This window comes from Labrus mixtus, chromosome 19 (genome assembly GCF_963584025.1).
Source record: "Labrus mixtus chromosome 19, fLabMix1.1, whole genome shotgun sequence".
NCBI lineage: Eukaryota > Metazoa > Chordata > Actinopteri > Labriformes > Labridae > Labrus > Labrus mixtus.
In genome coordinates, this window is record NC_083630.1 from 21,756,929 (window position 1) to 21,781,428 (window position 24,500).

The 24,500-nt window shown below is 39.1% G+C and overlaps 1 protein-coding gene across 1 annotated transcript in view; it reads right to left on the reverse strand.

Annotated features, from left to right (window-relative positions):
* The window catches only part of LOC132994603 (cadherin-12-like), a 118,685-nt gene that overhangs the window by 61,046 nt on the left and 33,139 nt on the right, over positions 1-24,500 (reverse strand). Inside the window, exon 2 of the mRNA XM_061065081.1 lies at positions 10,642-11,054. Within this exon, the coding sequence (XP_060921064.1) occupies positions 10,642-10,887 (246 nt within the window). The 5' untranslated portion in view covers positions 10,888-11,054. The remainder of the gene's footprint in view (positions 1-10,641; positions 11,055-24,500) is intronic.

The window sequence follows — 24,500 nt, forward strand, 5'->3', positions numbered from 1 at the left end:
ATGATTTAACATGCTGTAAGAATGATTTTTGACATATCACATTAATGTACATGATTGTTATTGATCTTAGAGCCTGGGGTTAAGGCTTGATTCCCTTTTCTCATATCACACTTGATTAAGCAATATATTGATATTGCTACAACATACAGATTGCAATTTTCTCCCCAGAAACCGCAGCAGTATTGGCCATCAATGTCAAGGAGCAAATGAAAAATGTTGACCACGGTCATAAGTGATAAAGATTGGGACATTAGCACACCGTTTGGAAATATGATCCATGCAATCGAGGAGAAAAGTCCATTACCCATGATGACAAAATATATGAAACATATTACTTCGGCAGAACAGATGAATGGCATCATTAGCATTTTATTTCAGCTGTTCCTCTTCGGGATTTGTCGCAACATTCATCATCAACATACATTACAATTGTAAATGCCCTCAACCTCTTAATATGTTCTAACGAGCAGCTGAATCACCAGCAGCCCTCATGCATTACCTCCAAGAGGGCAATCATTTCCAATTTGACATTTGACAGTGAATTACGTCGGCAACACTTTTCCAAATGAACTTAGGGATAGGGCCATCTAGGAACAAGAATCATTTTTAAACATTTCCTTAACTTAAAACCTAAATACTCATTTTGTTATGGGTGTCATGACGTTGGTGCTTCATGAATAAATCAAAATAGATTAAATTAAAATTTTCATCATCATGAAAGATCTAAGATTTTCTCCAAATTGCACACAGAGAACACAAAAGTACAGACAGAAAGTCCAAGATGGACTGAAACATCTGCAGCAATTCCCTTTGTCTGTTCACCCAACTGTGCTCTAACAAGAACAACCTAAACATGCTTCCTATCAGAGAAGAAGATACAGTTTAGCAAGGTGCAGCTCAACATCTGTGAACTCTTTCTCTCCAGTTTTGTGCACATCCAAAGGGGGGAAAACCCCTTCAACGACAACCCAGCATACCTTACAGGAAGCCTTCTGCTTCCATTTTGGAAAACCATGGTCATATTTGATAAAGAAACATTAGAAACCAGTTAAAAAATATATATTCCTGCGTCCCTAACGCTCCCAGAGACAGAATAGTCTATGCATGCACATACTGCATTTTACATCAAGGGAACACACTGTTGACTTTTTGGTTTGTTTAAAACACATAAAACTGACCATGAATTGGCAAGTTACCATGTGTTTTCAGAAACTGCTGTGTTTCAAATTCTTTGATTTTGCTCTAAACCCTATTAGGAGTGCACATAAAACCTGAAAGGTATCCATACCTTAAGTGTCTAAATTGGAAAATGATAAATTTTATACAACCTTACTGGGGCTGTTACACTTCACGGCTTTCCAAATATTGTTTTACTTGCTGTAACAGACATTGAGCTACCAAATCAATCCCGTGAAAGGTTTAACAGGATCAAAGCTATATGCTATCACATCTGTATTGTAAATCTGATGCACATGTAACTCTAATGATCAGTCCTTAATGTTTAAGAAAGTGTTTTGAGAAATTGATTTGAATTGTGGATTTTGAGAGATGTGTTAAAAAACATAATATCTCTAAGTATGATTCCTTTTATTAAATAATTGCATGAACACTCAAGTTCAGGGTCGATTGATTGCTGATAGGTACCTGAGTGCTAGGGTCCCCGTCTCAGTGATTGCACTATTGTTGCGTCAAACAATCGGTTATTGTATTAGACATGCTTTATGGATGTCATGGACCGATCAACCAGATTATTGTGTGCCACTTTCCTTTGGCCTTGTATGTGTAGGAGCTTTGCTAAGCGACAGGTCACTGAATAGATCTCCGGCATAGAACAGCGTGAAGCAATCAAGTTATCAAGCCGGTGATTTTGGAGTCGATGGTAATTAAGTGCCTGCTTGCAATAAATCCCGCTTCAGTATTATACAACGGTGGCTATCATCATCACGGCGTATAAATAGGTTTGCTGCTTTTATACGACCCCTTCAGGTTTTCAGGCGTTTTACAGCTAAATTTCCAAGCATTTAAACCGAACCATATTTAACGACGTGGAACGCGCTATCCACTAGCAAGGCTGGTAAATTTCATATTGTCAGATGATGGAATCTCTCTTTGTAGGGGCCTGGTGCGTACGTCTTGTTGGAAAGGTTTTTATGTCCTTCTTATGGGTCCTCATTGAAAGATTAAATTGCTGGGCTTCACATCAGTAATAAATCTCAGCCAGGTGTGGGGTGGGACCAGGAGGAAGAGCCATCAATAAAAAGAGGGATGGTCATTTCTTGTCAGGCAGGAAGCGGGGGGAATAAACAAGTTGTAGGAGAAAACAGGGCTGCCCTTTCCAGAGAAAGTGGTTTATTGACTTGTATTTAAATGAGCAACCTTTTGTCTGCGAGTGTGAGAAAAGGGGCATTCAAGCATGCCACTGCATGCCATCACATGCTCTGTATTGCATTAAAAGGTCCTGAGAGACCTTTTTTACCTTTCATTTTCACAGGCCCTAAGTGTGACGCTACCTAAATTGATTGGATATATCATTAACCTTCAGTGCATGCGCTGTTATGCTCATAATGTTTGCTTTCTGAACTTAATGGCTGCAGTCTTGGTAGGTGTTTTTGTTTTATTAGGACTTCTTCCCTCAATGCATTTTCCTCACATGTGTAATTGTTTTCTATTCTCTTTTAGACAGTCTCACACATTTCCTAGCTGTCATGTACCCATGACTTATACAAAAAGAAAACACACTTGGGTCTGGTGACGCTCTCTGTAGGAGGTAACAGCGGAGTCTTTCTGACGTGCAGAGATGTATCTTTAGATGCATCAAGAATATTGACAACAGGTCATCTTTAATTGAGTCCACCCCTACTGATGGAATTGCAGAGGATATAACTATGTTCAAGTGTTCTGTGCATTCTCTTCTAGATTCTTTGCTATGTGTCCAATACCTCTACCTCACTTCTCAAACTGACTTTTTTTCTTACTTTTATAAAAGGGATAAAGAGATTGCTTTTGCCCCCCATCCCAGAGGCAAGCACCAAAGAAAATAACCATCAGAAATGATAGCAATTCAGAATAGACACCATTTATATCTACTCTCAAAATCTAATCAAACAGCTGTTGAAGAAGTATGACCTATTCTTAAATACCACATCTTCAAGATTCAGTAGTCAACCCAGCTATCAACCACAATCAGCGTTTTTATACGCACAGCTGAGACCGCTGCATTTCTTTAACGTCCAGTCAACCATTGTTGTTGTAGTCCACCTACTTGCACATGGCTATTGACTGGAAGTGTTATGTGATTGTGCGAAATGTCTTCATTTTCAGAGGAGCTGCCTATTACCAGTTCAGATGATGACGGAGATGGTGACATTTTCAAAAGTTTACACTCTTGACACCTGTTTTCAATACCTTGCATTTTCGAGTAAACAAAAAAGCTGTTGTCCTGAAACAAAAAGCCAAAAAGCAACAAAAGGCTGAAATGGTGCTGTGTAAATAGGGCCTGAAATGCTTTACTGCTTATTTATGGATATATCATTAACCTTCAGTGCATGTGCTGTGTAGTTGCAGGTTTTTGCACAGCAATTCTAAGCAGAAGATTCAGCAGATATGATAAAGTCAATGTAAAAGGACATATCTTTTAAAAACAAAAATGAAAAATGTACGAGTTTATTGGCTCCACGAAGCAATTAAAAAGGAAATATAGGCTATAATGAACCTGAATAAGTTAAAATAATGTCATGCCTTCTCAAAATGATTAGTACCTTCATAAGAATGTATGAATTAACAATAGCTGCAAATATATCTATCATAAGAAGTTATGCAAAAAGAGGACTTACAGTCTCTCTTAGGCCCCTTCGTGCAATGAAAACCACAATTCGAGGCTTGTACATGCATTGTGCTCAGGATATGATCTGTATAAATTATAATTATATGAGGCATCCTATCTTCTTTTTTTTTGCTGTGCTGTAAAGTTCATCCATCCAATGTAAGTGATGGAAAGCCTGAGACATGTTTTTTGTTTGATTATACCTCTACTGCTAGAAAACCAGTCATTATATTTCTCATCCTTCAAAACGACAAGCAGTTTCTTTTTTAGTGGATTCTGAATTGCCACATTACAATTATTGGAGCGAAAATATGTCAAACAGCGATTCATGACCATTACACACAAATGGAGAATGTCATGATGCTCAACAGAAAACGCTGCAGAAATAGCTGCTGAACTCAGCGGAGAGTCTAATAGAGAGTGAGAGGAAGCAGCCTCGCTTGATATACAGCCACACCACTAATGGCAGATTTTTTCTGCAGATAATCAGTGCTCAGCACTGGAAAGGCCTCGGCATTATCTAATTGTGAGTGCAAGGGGTTGTTACATCAACCCCCTTAAGCCCTTTGGGCTTTAATTGCTAATCTGCAATAATGCTGTTGTTGTCTAAGGAAGATTTTCTGAAGTTTTTCAACATGAGAGCTTGTATTAAATATGAAATGTCGGCTTCCAAAGTGATTTCTATTCAATATGTTGTTGTTGTTTCTTTGTTTCTCAAGTGACAGAATAATTATGCATCTCTTTTTAAAACTGTGGAGGAAGACAGTAAACAAAAAATAATGGTGTGTTATTCATCCCTGTTTATTTTGTGTATGGCAATGGGACTTCCAAAGGCCTGATTCTCACTCTGAACAGTTTGATACATTACTTTTGCTATCACTTCTCTTTCAAAAGTACATTTTAGTCATCTACGGGCAAGTGCAATTCTCCCACGGAGAATTCTAAGTGGAGAGATTTAAGACATTTCAACTCAACACCCAAAAAGGAAATTCACACTTTTCTGAAAAAAAAAAAAAAAAAAAAGGAGAAGTTCAGTTTCTCTTTAGCAAGGACCTCAGAGCAGCTGCTTACATATTAATGCTGACAGTAGGGACCAGTCGTAGTGCTAAAGACTCTGCTGAGCCTGGCCATGACCCTGTTCTCACCTCAGGGAGCAAAGTGGATAAAAAGTAAGTAGTGTAGTTGCATCTGCTGGTTGTGACTGCAGGGTTTCTCACATGTTTGTTTATCTACCACCTTAGCTTGTCTCACCAAGAAACCGTTAGCAAGGATACATCCTGGTATGAATATTAAGATGTAGTGCTGTGTGTTTGTGTGTGTATGTGTGTAAAATCAATATGAATATATTTCTGGATTGTTTTCTTCTTGTTGTTTTTCATAGTTAGACACTGTTTTATCCTCAAATTAGGTCGCATATATTAAATGATACAAAAGGCGCAATATAAATTCTTCTAACATCTTCTCTTTGCAGTCATACAATACCACCAAAACAAGTGGAAATGCAGACATGGCATATTTTTCTACTTGTGTCATAGCACAAAACAAATGTTGCTTTGCTTGCAGTCATTAATTTGAAGTGGAGCAGAGAGCATGCAAACAATCACAAGTTATTTTAAGTCTTAGCTCTACAATCCCCCTCCAATGATACTAATTAAATGGGCCTCATATGATTGCTAAATGACAAGGACAGTTATGACTAAAAATAGAAAGAGACGTTTGTCAGCTCTTTGAAAAGAGCACAAGTTTTTTGTTTTAAAACTAATGAAATAGACATAAAAGAAGCCGGCTGTGCATTTGTACAGGTTCCATTCGCCTTACTCTGCCAAAAAGCTGTGTCTGGGGTTAGATGTTGAGTTAGGTAACTGATTTTTGATGTCTTAGATTATTTTAGGTCCTTCAATGAAATAAAAAAATGGAAAGTAACCACAAAAAAAAGTTAGAAAATGTCAGAGACAAGATGATATGTTAAATGTTGCCCAAACTTGGGAAATGTTTAGTCTATTGCTTAAGATTTAAAGATACAGAAAAAGTAACAATGAAATGCCTAGAAAAAAAAACATTCCGATGTATTGATTCTAATTAAGAGCTGGGCTGATTTATCAGTCCGATATAGTTACAAATAATGGCTTAACAAAGATTTGTAATTGCTCTATATATCAGCAGTTTTTTTTTACTTACAGTGAAAAATACCCCCCTAGGTTCAAGCTAATTAAGGAAATGAAAAACTATCAAAGTGACTGACCAACAGGGTGCACTCACAAGATGATTTTTCAATCTCACAATCATCAATATTAGTTCTTGACTCAAACATCTAGTTCCAAGTTCCTTTATAAGAATAAAAAATAAACCGCTATTAAAGTAACCACTTATTTTTTGATGCCTTTTTTTTCTCTGGGTCAGAAAAGTGAGGTAGTTTTGAAGTATGTGAAGTATGTGAAGTAGTGTCTTGTTGGATTGAACTGCACTGAAATTTGTCTTGGATATTTTGTCTACCGTGCACAACATATTATGATTTATTAAGAGGTTGGATTGCGCTGAGATTACCAAAAAATGACGTGTTGTGGTGGGCACAAGGATAAAGTGTTTTGATGCGATTCACTTCAGGACTTTCTACACACAGTGGTTTAATAGTGAAAAAGTGTCACAGTACCTGCTCCATGACTTCAGTTTGCATGAGGTGTGCTTTGTTTTTATTGAATTTCTGAGTAGTTGTGTGCGAGTGCTGAGTGCTTTGTGTGATTTTGTTTTCCCCTTCTCCCTTCCACTCTGTCCTCTTCCCTTTGCTCACCTGCATTGGGTCTGCAATCAACACACTTGCCCGCAATCAACTTCACCTACAAGAACCCTGCACCAACACTCAGTGTCTGCCGGATTGTTGTGCCAATCATTGTTTGTTTAGTCACATGTCCAGCTCCCGTTTAGCCCTGTTAACTACCATTAAGACTTAAGACTTCTTCTGCCAAATTCCACCTCACTGCCAACAAAGCCTGCCAGCCAGCCAGACACCTTCAGCTCACTGCCTCAACCCCAGCCCTGGACACCTCACCCCTGCAAGTTCTAAATAAAGTTATTTTTGACACCTTACCTGTTGGTCTGCATTTGGATTCAGCTGCATTTGTGACAAATAGATTAGAATCAGGTAGCAAAGGCTTATTATTTATGTAGTATGGTGATTCATCATATCATTGTGCCTGAATTCTTCCTTAAGTTAAAAAAAAAAAAGAAGACTGAGACTCACGCAATCATGTCTAGAACATTTTAATGAAAAATAAACAATTGGGCAAATCAATGTAATTCTGTTCCCCTTGTCACAAGTACCCGTCTGCTTTTCAGGTGGACGCCACCATTTAGTGGGGGAACTAGTTGATTTGTAACTCAAGCGCTATGATTCTTCACTCCATCATAACTGGTTGCCCCCCCTCCTCCCTTCCAGGATTGGTCTTGCATTCTTTATGCTGTCAAAACTTAACAAAATTACTGCATCTTGTTAGAAATGTGAGTTATGTGAATTTTAATCGCCAGCACTAATTAGTAGGGATTTAACTGTGGCAATTATAGTTGGCAGTGATGCATTAAATACAACACTGTTTAAATATAATACATTTTGTCATCAAAGTCAGGATTTGGATACAAAACTGGTATGGATTTTTTTCTTTTGAAGGCGCTCATGATGTTTAGAGAATAACATTCTTAATAATACTGTCTTCCTTTGTTAGCGAATTTGCACTGGGAATAAAAAAGAAAGAGATACCAACTTGAGAGCTTGACAAAACAGTTTGGACCCAGAGACTTCAGGGTTGAAACAATGCTCACAAGATCTCGAATGTACTGGTAATGAGGGCTGACTTTTTGCAAAAGTTTGGCAAAATGTTCTCCGTCATACATTTACATCTGTTAAATTGATGCAACATTTAGTTCTCTGAGCTGTTTTAATAGAAATGTACAACAGCTTCAAAATAAAAAGTCAACTCATCACAACTCAAATAGCATTTCCAAAAATGAAACCAATGTCAATGGAGGGGTGGAGGTAAATCAGTCATGTTGGTCAGATTTTGAACATCAGTTTGTTTGAAGCCTGCTGTGCCCGCTATTCTCTTGTGTTGCTCTGTTTAAAATAATGCAGACACAATACAATTCAATGATATGACTGACAGAATCTAAATCCACACAGGAGCTTACCGATTGATCATTTAAATCGTCAATGTTTGGCAGAAGCCCTAAGGATGAGAGGATTGTATTTGTATTATAAAAATACATTAAATTGAATAGAATAATGTCTCTGTGAATATAAATGTACAGAGCCAAGGAACTCTGGAGGCTTAAATGTGCTCATTCATAATTAAAGCCTTCTACAATGGAACCCAAGCTGCAATAGTCTTGGCTGAGGGACCTATGCATGACCTTTTAACATAAAAAGACAGTGCCTCCAATATAAGCAGATCAATTATACCTTTAAATATAAAGTATATCTTAATCTCTCAATGTTTTACATTTGGAGAGGTGGGGTAGAAAACAAAAAATGGAACTCAATGAACTCTGCTAGCAATGAAAAGTTGTATTTAGCTACTTTTAAATGGTTGTTGCATCGACAAGTTTCTCAAATGCTACCGCAAAAGTGTTAGATGATAAACACCAGAACAGACCATGAGAAGAAGCATTACTGCTTTTATATCATGTTTGTGTTGCTTAGTGATTTTTTAATTATATCTGGATCCGCAGATAATACAACTTTTTACTAACTTTAGTTTGACTGAAACATGCAAACCAATCAAACCTGCTGAAAACTCCCAATCTTCATTGGTGCTAAATGAATAGAAGGGTACAGTAAAGAGCTGGGTGATGAAAAAACATTTAAGTTACCATTTTGGCTTAGAATAATTTTGAAAGAAAAAGCTGTTGGGCTGTGTTTTTCTTCTCTTACGAATATTGGGAAATCCTTTCCTTGATAGTGGTACATTTTTTTGCACTGCATTCAGGCAGATGGTTAAAAACACCCTCTGGACAGCAAACAAATGGAATGGTAGGATAGCAAAATGATTCACTACTGGAGGACCTGACGGCCTGTGTTTTTCTCCTTGTGTGCTGAAGCTAGATAATATGCAATTCGTAATTTATGTCACAGCAGCGGGGCAAAAAGTTAAAGTAGGTTAACTTTGGATGGTAATGTGGTCTACCATTTCCGCTGCTGGTATTCTCGGCTGGCCTCACCTAATTTTACCTTCCTGCTCTCTCGTTCACTAATATTACTTTGGGTTTTGCCGACTAACGTCTGAAACCTCTAAGCCATGCTGTGCCATGTTTAATTGAGCTCCAGCCAAGACGGCGTGTGAAATAATCATGATTTTAATATGGACCGGGCTTGAGCTCATGATTTTTGTCATTATTGAGCAGCCCTGGCACCTCTGCCGCTCAAGTCACGGAAAGACAAAAATCCTTGCAACTAAGAAGTGATATTAGTAATCATTTTGAAAATGACTTCCTCAATTGCTCCAAACCAGACTCCTGCCACTGTCAGGGAAAGAGGCAGTGACTTGAGGCACTATAGCTCTGAGACTCTGCAGGTCAATGAATGGAAATCATGTTTACACTCTAGGGTGAATAAATTACCACAATTAGACGTTGATGTATTAAAGGACAAGCGGTTCATTAGAGTTCATTTATGTGCCTTGAAAATAAAACTATCCTTAACAGGCCTCTGTGATACATAAGACATGTCACTCACATCCTGCCCGCCCAGTCTCCATTATCCATTTAACTTTCCTCCTGTTAGAGCTACCATCCTTTTGAGATTGTCCTGACAAAGGTCCGCGGATCTCATCTCCAAATGCTTTTCATACGGCAAAGAATCAGTCAATTATTTTGAAGCGGAGCAGCCGCCCAGGATTAAGTGACTTAGGAGTGCAGCAGGCAGCCGCCTCCCTCCCCCTGCTTTTAGCCTCTGAGACTTCCACAAACAGCACGGCTTGTCAGGGCTGATTGCGGCGGCACTGGGGCAGATAAGTCAGTCTTACTATTATCCTATGTGAGCTAGGAGTGCCAAATTACAAGTTTAGCCTTAAAACCCCACAGAGTTTACTTACGAATGTCTTAAGCCACAGCAGAGAATACAAAATCCGGCACTAAAAAGGCAGATGGACAAGGTTTGAGAGAGGACAAAAAAGAAGCGTGTCTGATGGGATGTGTGCATATGTCTCAGTCTGGACTCAGTACAGGCCATGGGTTTTTTTTTTTTTCCTCTGCTGCCTTTCATCGTTGTCAGCATCTTTTCCGGCTCATAACCGTGATGCTTTGACAGCTTTACAAGGGCTGTAATTTAAATTTATCTCTACCATGCCATCGATTCTCCCACCACTTCAATGTCATGTGTGTCTGGCTGCTCTAACATAGAAATGGTGGCACAGCTCAATTAGCATGTATGGATTTTCTTTCCATGCCTGAGACCATTTGTATCTTAAAGCGCTAACAGGCAGGGACACTTTTACAACAAGGGCATTATGAGATAAAGGCTTAAATCCAGGGGCAAAATGCTGCAAGTGCAATCAAATCAGTTGATTAAAAGATTGGAAATATATTTGAGCAGTTTTATCCAATTACAAAAAAAAGTTCCAAACAGAATTTCCCATCAGAAAGTAGCAGAACAAAACTCTAAACTTACTCCATATTAGTGTTCTTACTGTTCCCTTTCTCATCTTTTATCTCCCTCATGTTCTACCGCTCCCTCCATTTACCACCAATTCAATTTCTCCCGAGCTCCTTACTACGTGATTTATGTCCTCTCTCGCACCATAAAAATATCAGAGAAAAATGAGCCTTTTTACCTTGCCCACATACTGTGGGTCTGACCCCATGTACTCCTCCAGCACGAAGAACTGGTTCCACACCCAGCCCCTTTTGACCCGCTGAAATCCAGCCGCCCCATTCCTCATCGGGCCCACCAAGCTCCTGGCGTGCTCCCTGCCCGTCCTGCTCCGTCCCAGGGGCGTTGAAGGTGCACGAAAAGAAGAGACTGAGCCTTCGTCCACGAGAATCCAAAGGAACAGCAGCAGGCAGTTCCTTGTTAGCATTGGCGATCTGTGAGGTTCAGGTCCCCAAGTTAAAGTCCAGTGACGGGAGCTGAGCCACGCTGAAACTTGCTTGTGAAGGTGGTTTATGGGAAAAGGGGGCCGTCCCAACAAAAGCAGTTTTCCTGGGCCTGTCAGGATCCCACTCAGAGATGTTTGGAGGTCATCACCTACAGGAAGACAAAACAAAATGCAAAGTTCAAAAAGTTTGCTCTTTACTGGATACCTTAAATCATTTAGCAAAGTTATTGGTCTCACTGTATACTTAGTCAAAGTTTAAGACAGGTATGTGGTATTTGTACATCACAGACGGTGGGACTCAGGTGTTACACCCATTGTAGACAGTCATGACTCACAGAGTCATTTTCAGAGGATAAACTTGATTTCTATTATAGTTAAGTGTGAAAAATCGCATATAAAGACTTTAAATTACCAAAAGGTTTGAAAACTCTCAATAAATTGCCTCAGCTTGCGACCAATCTTTAAGGACTGCACCTCATTCTTTCAGAACAAATGGTCCTCGTCAATGTACTTTTCAAAGTGGACTGGCCTTCTCAGATTGTTATTAAGATTGTCTGTCAACGGGGCACTGGTAGTCCTGCGGTTGGTACCACCCAATGTACGGAGGCTGTAGTCATACAGGTTTGTGGCCCAAGTCGGAGCCCTAGCTCCATTCCATCAAGTCATTCCCCACTCTCTCTCCCTGATTTCCTACTCTATCACTGTCCTGACAATCTTACAATAAGACAAGCATTCTTTCTGTTAAAGCCACCAGACTCACATTGAACGGCACAGTCATTTTACATAGCAACATTTTAGTTACTGTCTATTGCTGCCTTAGCTGTTTAGTTTGAACACTTTAAACACAAAATCATAAAATAGTAAAGTTCAACTGGTCGAGGCAGAAGTAGACTGGACATCCCTGTGTTCTCTGTGGTTTAGTTATGGTTTTTGTCAATGAAGTCTGGTAGGATTGGAGAGAGCGTTTGACGTCTCTGGTTTCAAGAAATCATCCTACCTCGAGAGATTTCTCATTAAAGGTAATTTCCGTTACCTTGATAGACAGTCTGAGCCTCTGAGTGGTGAAAATAAGTACTTGTTGATGTACTTTGATCAGCAGATTTTCCTCTAAAGCTTACATTGCAGCCACAACAAAGCAGTTTTGAAGCAGCCAGCTGAAGCCATTTACTGAAACAAATCCAAACCTTTTTATACCCATATGTCATTTATCTGCCAAAATATATACCCAAAAAAATCACCCATGTTTAATTCCCTTTTCACAATTTTGTTTTTTATAACTTGGTGACCCATTCTTTACCCCCACCCAAATCCTTGCTTTAGTTTTTAACAGCCCAGCGACAAATCACACTGGCATTCTCAAACATATAATTAAATCTCTTAATTACTTGCCTGGTGATGTATTACTTCAAAAGTAGACATTTCTCTTGGATGTATGCTCTAATTAGCTAGATTACTTGTCTCCATAGTGAACGCTGGGACTTTATTTTCGCTGTCAATTATAGGCCACCGCACACTGTGCCACAGACCTGTCAGCATTACTGCAGCTCCTTGATTGCCCATAGAGGTTGAAAGTCATGTATTATTTAATGACAGTCTAATGAGAGGGTGCTGATGAGCTTTTTATGTTCGCTTCAAAACCCTAGTGTTAGACATTTTCATAAAAACCTCTCAGAAAGCTGCTGGAAGACTGTGCAGTTGTTGCGTCAGCTGCAGGTTACCATGTGGAGATATAACATGATGTGCTGGCAGTTCATATATCAATTTGACATGCCTGCTGTATGAAATGTGAGTGCAAAGCAGCACGCTCACAATCATTTCTTTAAGATACTTTGCTCCGTCTCAGACATCATCCCGGTGAGCAGCACAACAGATTTGACAACCGGCGGCCACAGGAGATTGTTCCGCCTGCCGCAGCCTGTCATTTGACAGACGTGCATTCTATGAGAGAGGCAACTCATACAGAAGATTACTAATATATAATCCCGCTAGCAGACATGCAATTGAATATTTAATCTTTCCTACAATATGTTTTTTTATGTCTTTACATATCAGTAAGAGTACGAATGAGCTGTGAGCATGGGAATGATGTAGCATGTCATTGTCATGTTTGATAACATGTGTAATTTGAGGTAAAAAAAAATAATATTTTCAAGGCCAGTTTCCAACACATCTTTGACACTATAAAACACATAAGTAAGAAATATATGTTTACTTTTTAAAACTAAGTCAAATATCCTTCCTAAGTGGTTTTCCCCCCAACAAATTATTCAGACCAGACGCCATGCATCAACAGAATGGAAGCCATGTATATTTTTTCTGAAGGCATTTCAATCAAATATGACGTCATACATGTTTGATCATTTCAAATAATGCATGTCAATGTCTCCCAGAGAATTACACTGTACCTGGGAGGTGGAGTCTGTGGGGGTGGGGGTCTGCATTTGAACAGTGTGTGTGGAGGCTGAACAGCTGCAGAAAAATCTTCAAACAAAGGCAGAAGAAGCTTCAGTTTTAACATGTGATGTCACGCCTCAGTCAGTGCATGTGTAGGAGGTATGTATCAGCTTCTATCTCTATCTCTCTCTCTCTCTCTCTGCGCAGACATGATTAACAGATTTTTTTTAAAAGTCACCAATTATTATACTTTGGCAGCTGTGAATATACCTGCGCGGAGTATTGTGTGGGAAACACTCTTTGATGTCAGGTTGTAAAATTTGGTAATTGCTGCATTTTGTTTCACTCCGCAATTTTGTAATTATGATATAATTTATCAAATGGCGATACAATAGGAATCGTTTGAAATGCTTGTTAAATATTCCGCCTCAGCTTCCTGTGGTTTGGGCCGTAGTACTAGACGGCCTCCAATACTACTGAAAGTGATAAACAATTAAATCACATAATGTCATGTAAAACACCATTTGTTTGCTCAATATTTGTAGTCTTTAAAGGAGTGATTAATGCTGCTTATACATAGAGCTTGAGCAGCCAAAACAACATGTGGGTACAGAATGATTTGTCATTAATAGTATGTGTAATTGCTTCACTAAACGCGCAAAAAATGCCAAACAGCTTTACATTACCTGGGTAATAAGAGTCCAAGTCCCTCAGTAAGAGAACTCTTTATGTTGTGACCTATCTCAGCATAGACTGGAACAGGAAGTTTAAAATCCATAAAATGAACTATTTTGTTCTGTATCAGTTGTGCCAGTTGGTTTATGTTTGGACAAATACCCCCTTTTATAATTAATAGGACTTTAAATGCGATTGTGTAATTTACCAGTCATCCATTACTCAGCCCAAAGCATACAAGAACAATAAATAACACAGAACCAACCTAATTTGTTAAGCCTCATTCATTATTGAGCAAACAGCTATTTCACTGGTTCTGTTCACACCTTGTTTGCAGTCCTGACTGCCATATCAACACACAGGCATTCAGCCCTGGCCTTGTTTGGAGACACTTAATTGTGCCGAAAAACAAGAGACGGGAACCACAAATGGTTGGATTGACGAATGGAGCTAATGGTTTCCACACCTGGTTTATTGTTCCTCTCTTCCCATCCTAATGCACTTATAAGCTGTACAGTAATGGAAGACAGCGTGCCTCTAATTTCATAAGCGGAGCCCTCATTGACATCATTGTCTTTGATTAATTATACAGACTTGGAACACCGGCTTCAGAGAGAGATTACTCCAACAAGGTTATGCCGTGCACCCAGATCCATTTATTCTCTCTGTCACCGCAGTATCTTAAAAGTCAGAACTGATCTGCAAAGTTCTCCGTGCAAAATTGGCAGGAACTGTCTTGACACGGGTCAGACATGCTTCTCCCGCGGGTCACTCCTCATTTAGCGTTGACATAATAGAAAATGACTGTTCCCATAATTCCTGCAAAATCACGCCTCTGCCACTGTACGGCCCTGGGAGGGCTTGATGCATATTTTATGAGATAAGTTCATTAGCATGTGTCGGGCTTCGGTTGCGAGCCTTGACCCGTGTGTCTACTTCAGATAACACGACGCAGTGGGCTGACAGCATTCTCACACATCACCTTCAATAATCAAAGAGCATATGGCTAGCCGATCTGCCGCTGCAGATTACCACCCACAAGAGACTCCCACAGAAAGTTATTACTCGTCAAGGCTGCCATAAACATGACAAGCAAATAAGAAGGCATTAACTCCTGGAATAGAGGGGAGAAATTAGTCATCCAGATCAAGTTCTTGTTTTGCATACACTTCATTTCTTGCTATATATGTGTGCAGAGATATGCTCTGTTTTTCCACTTATTTAACTACAGTGTCTGCAGCATTGCATACTGACTGTCACTCGGAGACATGAAGAACTAACAGTTGGTTTGATAAGGTTAGAAACCTGCTTACATTTATACAAGAATAAATAAACCATCAAGGACTTATCAAGAAGGCTTTTGAAATGTAAAAAAAAAAAGATGTGTCTCACATTCCAAGCAGAACCATATAAATAGATTCCCTGAAGATAGAAGTTTAAGTACCTGTATTTTGATTCAATCAATTCAGTCTGTCAAAATCAATTGTAAGGCTTTGTTTGACATCGAAGTCAACAAAACCAGTTCACTATGAAAAAGGAAATGCATCAGTGTAGGAAAACTACAAAAATATGATGTACTTTAAATTTCTGAATATAAACCAGACCAGCATATGAGAAGCCGTCTGTTTGCGAGGGTCTTCCATAGGAAAAAAAGAAAACTGTCTTCCTACAACATGCAGTTCCTGTGCAGCTGTGTAGCTCTTCATCTGTTTTCTCCATGTGGAGTTTGCACTCCTGCTACCTACAGCTACAGTAGTCAAGCTCTCAGCCTATGCTGAAGTACGGGCCTGCAGCACGACCAGTATGCCTAGAGTCACGCTGCCCATCTCTGCTGGTCTTTTTTTAAAATTGAGTAGTCTCTTATATCAAACCAGCACTTCACAAGTTTACTAAACAGTATACCACTGCTTTCTTTAGATACATGATTATGACCTGATGAAGGAGAAAAGCTGTTCAACAGAGGCGCCTTCAGCCTGGTCTGCACCATTATCCCAGTAAGAGGCCACTTGAAAAAAACACAATTATTGGGAGCCAGTTTTCAATCGTGTCAGGAAGCGTGCAGAATGTGATGGTGGCAGCCGCACTGCGGTCATGCCATTGCAAGTGTCTGCGTTTTATACTGGTTAATTGGTCACAACAGTTTATAGGACGAAGCCAACTATTTTAGACAAAAGTGAGGTATGGACTGTATGTAAACTGGTGCTCCGGTGTCATTAGAATGTGATAAGCAAGACGAGATTCAAAGGCAATATAGTGAGATTTTGTGACTTTGTTTGCAGTTAAATTTGCCAAATATGTTTGTCTAATTTATCTGAACAGGATGGATCTTTTGTGGTTTCTTCCTTGAGTTATACAGATGAATTAAAATGAATATAGACACACTTTTGCAGGGAAAATATTTTGAATGTGAGTGTGGCTGTCATAAATATTAGATGTGTAAGGCCAGCAATTTCTTCCAATTAAAATAAAGTAAAACAACAGACTGTCAAAATACCAGAGAGCTCTTGTTTTTTTATGTGTCTCTGCACCAGTAGAATATAATAGAATAGAATACTAGCAGTGATCACTGAACCCACGTCCCTGACTGATGAGTAAAGAGATGTGCACTCAGGCTCAGAAGATGAAGAAAAACAGTGTTAGTCATTCAGGGAAATCACTGTGAAGGCATTGTTTTTTTGTGTGTGTTTTTTGCACCGCTAAGGCCAAAGAAGAGTGTAATATCATTGAAAGCCTTCAGGGGAAGTGTGGGAGGAGAGGTGTGTAGGTGGAAGCAATGTAATGAAAATGGGAGTAGCAACACAGCTGGCCAGTCAAGCTAAATTATCAAAAAAACACCTCATGTAGGTTATAGCACGACCAAATGAACAGTGAATAAAACGGCCCTGTGAGTTACTCAGATACATTTACAACTAAAAAAAACCAAAATGCTTTATTCACATCTAGGTGGTAAAAAAAAAAAAAATTTTTAGACGCAAGGCATCACATTAAATATGTTGCTGTGTGAGGAAGAGATAGACGCTGTGATTTGCAGAGATCTTTAATTTTTATTTTATGTGTTATTTATTTGAAGGCAACTTGCATGCGAGTCTTGTCCACAAAGCAGTTAGGAGAACAAACCTCGGTCCCCTGAACAATGGGAACATTAATGTGATCTGATGAGTCGTCTTCCCCACTTTCTCTTACATCCCACGCACATTATGTCTGGAGAAAGCCAAGGGATGCCTTCCACTCACATTAAGTCTGGGCAGTTGTTAAACTTGGTGGCAGATATGAAATGCTGTCGGCAATCATAACACAATTATGATGAGTTATTTGTCAGAGAAGAAAGTCACCCCCCAGTGTTCCAGTGATACTCTTTCTCAGCAATAACTTATAATAATCATGTTCTTATTCATGGTTTATTCTAGGGCCAGACCGATATGGAATTTTTGGGGCCAATACCGATACCGATATTAGGAAGAGAAAAAATCAGATACCGACAAATTGGCCGATTTCCCTCTTTAATCTATGTCCGTTCTTTAGAGACAGGTGGATAAAGGTATACATTTATTGCATTGATCACTCAAATGCAGTTTTCAAACACTTGAAAATGGTGTAACCAAGACAAGATGGGCACTTCATTGGAAAGTAACTGAGCATGTGCAGTACGTGCATCACCGCTTCACACTCTGGAGAGTGATAATGCTTGTTGTAATCTGAAAAGCACACTGGTGAAAGAGAACTGCTAGTGTAATAAAATGAAACTCACATCAAATGATATTTGACTGTCGCATATAATAATTTTATCGCATATCTGCGATAAAATTATCCAATACTGATAGTCACTTGATATGCTAAGATCGGCTGATATTATCGGCCATATTATTGTTATATGGTAATAACAAATTTAAGTAATTTGTCTTGAGAGCGATAAATATCCTCAATCTTACAACGTGATTAATTAGATCTGAACCAATACAAAGCCTTAACTAAGAGACATTTCTGTTATTGTCCAACCTTGATAATACTAACAGCTTGAATGTATATAAGGCCTTTCAAGGGACCCAAGGACGCTCTTCGGCAGAACAGAACAAGCAACACAAACAAAAGACATCAGAATGAATCAATAAGTAAATAAGTATAAATAGGATAGCAGTGTTTGCTGTGATAACAGGATTTAATCAAGTACATAAGCTGAGTTGAACAGAGTTCTTATCTGGGTTAACACATTGCACAGGTTTCGACCACCAGTGAAGCACTTTGAATTTGCAACCCTGCAGAAACACTACTTCATCCTTTAAAATAAGATGATAACCTTATTGAATGTAGCACTTAGACTTTTTTGGACCCCAGATTTTGTCCTGCTGAAGAACTTTTCTTTATGAGTTCATTAGAACAATAGGACCGTAAGACAAAACACACTCTTTTAATGGTGACAAATGGCAACCAACGTGGCTGCCAAGGCCATTGCTGTGATGAATGTGCCTTGATGCTTACTTTTCCAAAGTGCTCTGTCTGCAGAACAAAGAGTGAAAAGAGGTTTTGCAGAGGGTTTTCGACATGTTGAGTGGGCTGCCTTGGAAATGTAGTTTTACATGCTGCAAGTACGTAATATTAGAGAATCCTGGAAATGTAACCCACAAGAAAAGTATTTGGTTAAAGGAGTATAGACATGATATGGATCTTAATTTATTTAAAATAGATTACTAAACATTAAAAATGTGCTTTAGTGATTAAGGTTACATCATCTTCATCACATGAAATCCAAAATACAGTTATTTAAGTTCCTATTTCTTGCACTGTTTATAATCTTACCGCATAAAAATAGCTCAGAACAAAAGCCACAAGCTAGCAGCAGGTATGGACATCAGTGTTTTCTGTATTTTGGCTTTCTTACAGTTTGCACTAGTGGCTTGATTATAATACTAACAACAAGTAATTCCCATTTAAAAAAAAAAAAAAAAAAAAAAAAAAAAAAAAAGATCTGTCATATAAGACTATGCTATTTAAGGAGAATTTAAAGAAAGGCATTCAGGCTGATCTCGGCATGAGGATCAGCATAGACTAAATGAAAAAAGCAATCAAACTTCTTTCTTTCATGATTTAGCTCTACTTTCAGTAACTATAGCCTGGCTCTACAGTAGATCATTTTGCTGAATGCCAGTGAAACCTAATGTACATAGATATGGTTACATTTGTGTGAATGCATTATATATTTAAGCCTTGCACACAACTCTTGATAAACTCTAGAAGTTTTTGGGATGAGCTGCATGTGTGAACACAAACAGCCTGATTTATTTTTTTTACTGGGACTTCTTCCGGAGTTTCTCCTGCCAGCCCCCTTGTACATTTTACTCGCATAAAGTCCGAGTGAAGTGATGTGAGTGAATCAGGAGTGAGAGGGCGTGGTGACGTTCAATCCCTAATGATCATTAATGGGGGGATTACACATAATTTTTGTAACACCATCAAACCTAAGATAATTGTTATACACTCAGCGATGCTAATCAAGACGGTTTAGGAGTAGCATTCAAAATGAACTATATTTTATAAACTTTGTTTTTGAAACTACTATTTATATCAAGAAGCTTTTGAAATGTAACGTCTCCCAAGACTGCATGGCTTTAGCATTAGTCGATGCATCAGGTCCATTTGAATTAACATTTAGGCAGATATAACTCTATTTAAATATAAGTTGCAGTATCTATTTTTGTGTCTACTTTGGTCCAAGTAGAATCTGCTGCATGCCCAATATTAAAGCTCTCGGATCTGTTTTGGGCAGTCCCTAGTTTAAGGAATGTTCCACATGTTTATATTGGAAACATGGTGACAAGTGACTGTCAGAAAGCGGAGTGTGGCAATAAAAGCAAACGAGACAAGGTCAGGTTTGTCACAGCCAGAAGCACAACAGATGTCAACATGTATTTTTGTTAGACGACATGTCTGTCACCCTGTCACTCCTTCATTTTCACTTTGACACCTATAATATTTTTGCTTGAAAGGGCAAAAAAGAAAGAAATACCTGGTTAGGTAACACACCCAGTTTTTACCCCCAAATGTTTTAAATTTAACGTTTATTCAGGAGGAGTAATCATCCTGTGCCACTCCAGATCTGACAGGTTCTTTTTCCATTTCAAAACAACACACTGTAAAGAATCAAATCATGAAATATTTTCCCCTTTAAATGTTCTACATCCTGATAACCTGGTGCTCAGCTATCTTTTATCAAGTCTTGACATCTGGAGCTTTGACACACACAAATAGAGAGTCGGGAGAAACGCCTGATCTTATTCTGGAGCAGTGAAAGACAGGCAGCTACAGAGATGAAATGAAGCAGCTCTGCCGCCCCAAGGCAGCTGTAGAGCACCAGTGGTGCACAGGCAAACTGCTGTCATCCAGGCAGACAGTTCACAAGCATGGAGGCTACAGCTAGTTCTTGACCCCATGACTTGTGCTGCTTGAAAAACAGTTTTGAGGGGGGCTCTCCTCTCTGTGCGGGACTGTCACTTCCTCGCAGCCAAATACATAATTATTGTGTCTATGTGTGTAAGTCTGAGCTAAATAGGCTTCCAAAAATATGCCCGAGGTTGCTGCCATGCATGTTAAGTGGGAGTGAAACACAACTTGTGTGTATGAGCAGTGCTGACAGCTGCATTGATTAAGAAGAGGCGTATCAGTGTAATCAACATAACACTTGTGTCTGATGGACAACTGGAAAACAACTCTGAAATGTGTCTGCTGTAAATGTAGTGTTAGAGGAGCCTGCCAAAGCACCTGATGGACAATGACGTGTTGTTTGAGGAATAAAACACTTCACTTTAGTCATAAACGTTAAAGTTATTTTTGATATCTTTTAGTACTTATTTACTTTGTAGTTAATATTATATTGTGTTTAGATTGCTAACATTGTGTTTTTTACTCACATTGTGTGTTGGATAACCTGCTGCTGTAACGCCACAATTTCCCAGTTTGGGATCAATAAAGTAATTCTATTCTATTCTATAAACAGTCTGTGATCATGAAAATCTTCCAGAGGTTTCAGAACATCAAGTTATGGTTATGAACACCGCATGCCACACCTAACCCTTCACATCCATGCATGCATTGATGGCAGTGGTTAACTAATCCCATTTATACACATTCATACGCAGCCAACGAAGCAGCGGGAGCAACTTGGGGTTAAGTGTCTTGCCCAAGGACACATCGACATGTGGCTGCAGGAGCTGGGGATCGAACCCCCGATCTTCCTGTTGAGAGACGACCGACTCTACCAACTGAGCCACGGCTGCCCCAAGTACAGGGTTATCTTAGAGCTTTTCTCTATCTTTGCCCATTTGTGCATCCATCCATCCAACAGGGTAAAAGGACCGCCTCAAAGACAACACAGCAGACAGACTTTGGGACACAATGGTGCTGCTGGACTCCAATATGACATATCTTATTCATATCTTTTATAAACGACACGTGTTATCCATAGTTAGTGCCTCGTTGACCTGACTGAACCCTCTTCAGCTCCAGCTCTTAGCCTGTCATGAGCGTTAGGCTGAGACAGGATTTCCAGCATGGCGCCCCCCTGCTGTGACAGATGGCTGACGTCACTCAGGCTTCGTCCATTAATATTTACAGTCTATGGTCTTACTGCTTCTCTGAACACGCAGAAGGGGCAGCAATTTGGCCTTTCTAGTGAGACTCGATTGTCAAACAGTAATACGAAAATGAATATGTTTTCCATAATGAAATGTTATTGTAACCCTACTTCTGTATGGAGACAATATTTATTCTTATAAATAAAAATGAGTCTTCCACTGTTATTACTTTTGCAGCTTCATATCCTCAAATTATCTCCAGGTTTGCAAACTGTTGGATTGTTGGTTTGTCGAAAGAAAACACACAGAAGGCTGTAAAGAGGCAAACATCTGTGTTGCAAACTGCTTTTAATACCCCCACTTAAGATGCATATTTCAAATTTGCCAAGTGTTATGCTTCAAATGCCATTTATATCCAAGTGATCCCACATTTCATATTCAAAAAATGCTAAAAAAAACAATAATTATTTTAACTTCATGCCTTTTTTAGAAAGCTATTTGCAATAATAGTGGGGCATTAGTTTGCAATTAAATAGGAATATTAGCAATTAAAAAGGTTTCACAGTGAAAACCCGTCCAATCCAATCGTGACCCTGACTTTTAAGGTCAAACCAAATTTGTGATTTTACACAAGCATGACACCCAAATCTTTTCAGAGTAATATGAAGCTAAAAATGACTAACAGCCTGTTCTGTTAGTTCTTTCTGTTGTTGCCTGAAAGGGGAATGAAAAGAGAAAATCCTTCCTGGAATGATGTAGTAACCCTGAATTACCTCCTCCTACAATATTTTCCATCCTTCAAGAAACAGGCAAACATTATAAAGTGACAGAAAATAGTTTCATCTAATTTACTTTTATCCATTTAAGGCACCTTCATATCACCGAGTGTGTGCACTCCCCGAGACTCTGTACCACCTTGAATTTAGTCCAGTGATGATGAAAAATAAATTAGATGCATGTCCTACTGAACGAAAGGTTGCCGCTTCGGAGAAACTGAACTTTTCCCCCCTGAAGATATGGCAGGTTTAACAGTAGAGACAAAACTGGCCTGAGGCAATAAAGAGGCACCACACTGACTCAGCTCTCCCCAGCGTGAGCACGTCTCGATCCCCTGCCAACAAAGTCTATGATGCAACAGATATGGCTCCAATGAAAGGTTATGATTAAAAAAGAAATGTGGAGGGGGGGAAAAAAGAAAACTTCAGATGGGCTCCAAGGATTTAAATTATGGATTTTTTTTCCTTCTATCTCTTAGAAGCAATGGATAATAGGTGACATATTGCACACACACACACACAAATGCACACACATAAAAAAGACACATTACCAAGAAGGTGGAACAGCCCAAAACTGATGCTGGGTTCCTGCTGTTTTGAGTCAGAGCTGCCGCTGTTCTCTGATCTGAACCAAATGATTGTACATTAAAATAAGAAAAGGTGGAAGAAGGTGGAACTGTCAGCACTCAGCTTGACAACGAGCCCACAAGTTAAATTGACAGTAGGGGGAATCTCGCTTCACCTGCTACTGAAGGGGTGTGCGCAGTGCAAACTCAGAAAGCGCTTCGCTCCCCCCTGCTGCTTCAGCCTGAACTATAAGAAAAGGCAAACTCCGAGGCTGAAATTTGAACCCTGTTGTTGTGTTACAGCGTGTGTCATTAAATCCAGCCAAAGGCGATGCCAAGTATTGACAGAGGAGGTTTGAGAAGGCCAGTTAGATTATAACAAGACAGACAGCATCGGGCCAGTGGTCAAGCACCTGTTCAGTTTTAGCTCAAGGGGAAAGCAAACACTACCAAAACACATGTAGTGAAACTATATGTTTATGTAATAATGATTAAAAAAAAAACATTTACCTTCTTTATACTGGGTGTCCATCAATTAGTAGTGCTACATTGTGTATTACAGACCCTCATGCAAAAAACAATATTATTTATAAAAACATAAGACTAAACAGAAAAAAATAAAAGCTGATTGGTTCCGAGTGCAAGACATTACAACAACAACTCCAACAAACTTAAGAAAAGCCACAAGGAAAACTCAGCAAGATGAACGTCACAAAGAAACAGGAACGTATACAATGCAACGTAAGATGTAATGAACTGACACAGAAGGGAAGAAACACAGCGACTAAATACAAACTGGGGGAATCTGCCACAAGTGAAGACATTCAGGGTAGAGCGCATAATCCCGAAGGTGGGAAAACACACAAAGACAGGAAGCTAAACTAGACATGAAACATGGGGGCAAGAACTACAAAATAAAACCGGAAGCACTAAAGACTAAACTTTGAAATATAACAATATAAATACACACAAGAGTGGAAACACGGAGGGAGAAACTCAAGGATACTAAAACATAATGAAACAGGAAATAATAATGTTAAAACACTGAAATGAACAAAATACAAAACTAACAAAAAGAGAGTGATTCATATTAAACTATGGACATACTTACAACAGTGTGAGACATTTAGGTGAAAACATTTCTAATTTATGTTTGATTTAAGTCCCAACTGCAAAATGTAACACCTTTTTTCCTCTCAGGGCTACTTCAGGTTATAAATGGCTATTTCATAGTTCAGGTAGCATGTCCAGAGTGGGGAAAGAAATCATGAAAATTCTTTGAAATGGTCTTGTTCAAACTTTATTTTTCTCAAGCCACAAAAATGGTGCCCTAGTTTCTTTTTTGCCGTTTTGAGAATGTTTGTACATGGCTGGTCTTGTGAGCATGCCAGACAGTCAGATAACATAATCATTCTGTGTTCCTCTGAACCCAAGTGTCGCAGACACTAGAAAGATTGCCAATGCTGTCGGTGTAACCACAAATCTCCTTCTATCATCATGTGTCCTTTAATGGTTCTGAAGTTCACTAGACATTGCAGTTGATAGGGGACTGAGGCCACTTTAAAAAGCCTCCCTAATGCAATATAAATCTAGCCCCTCTGATTGCATAATTTAATGCA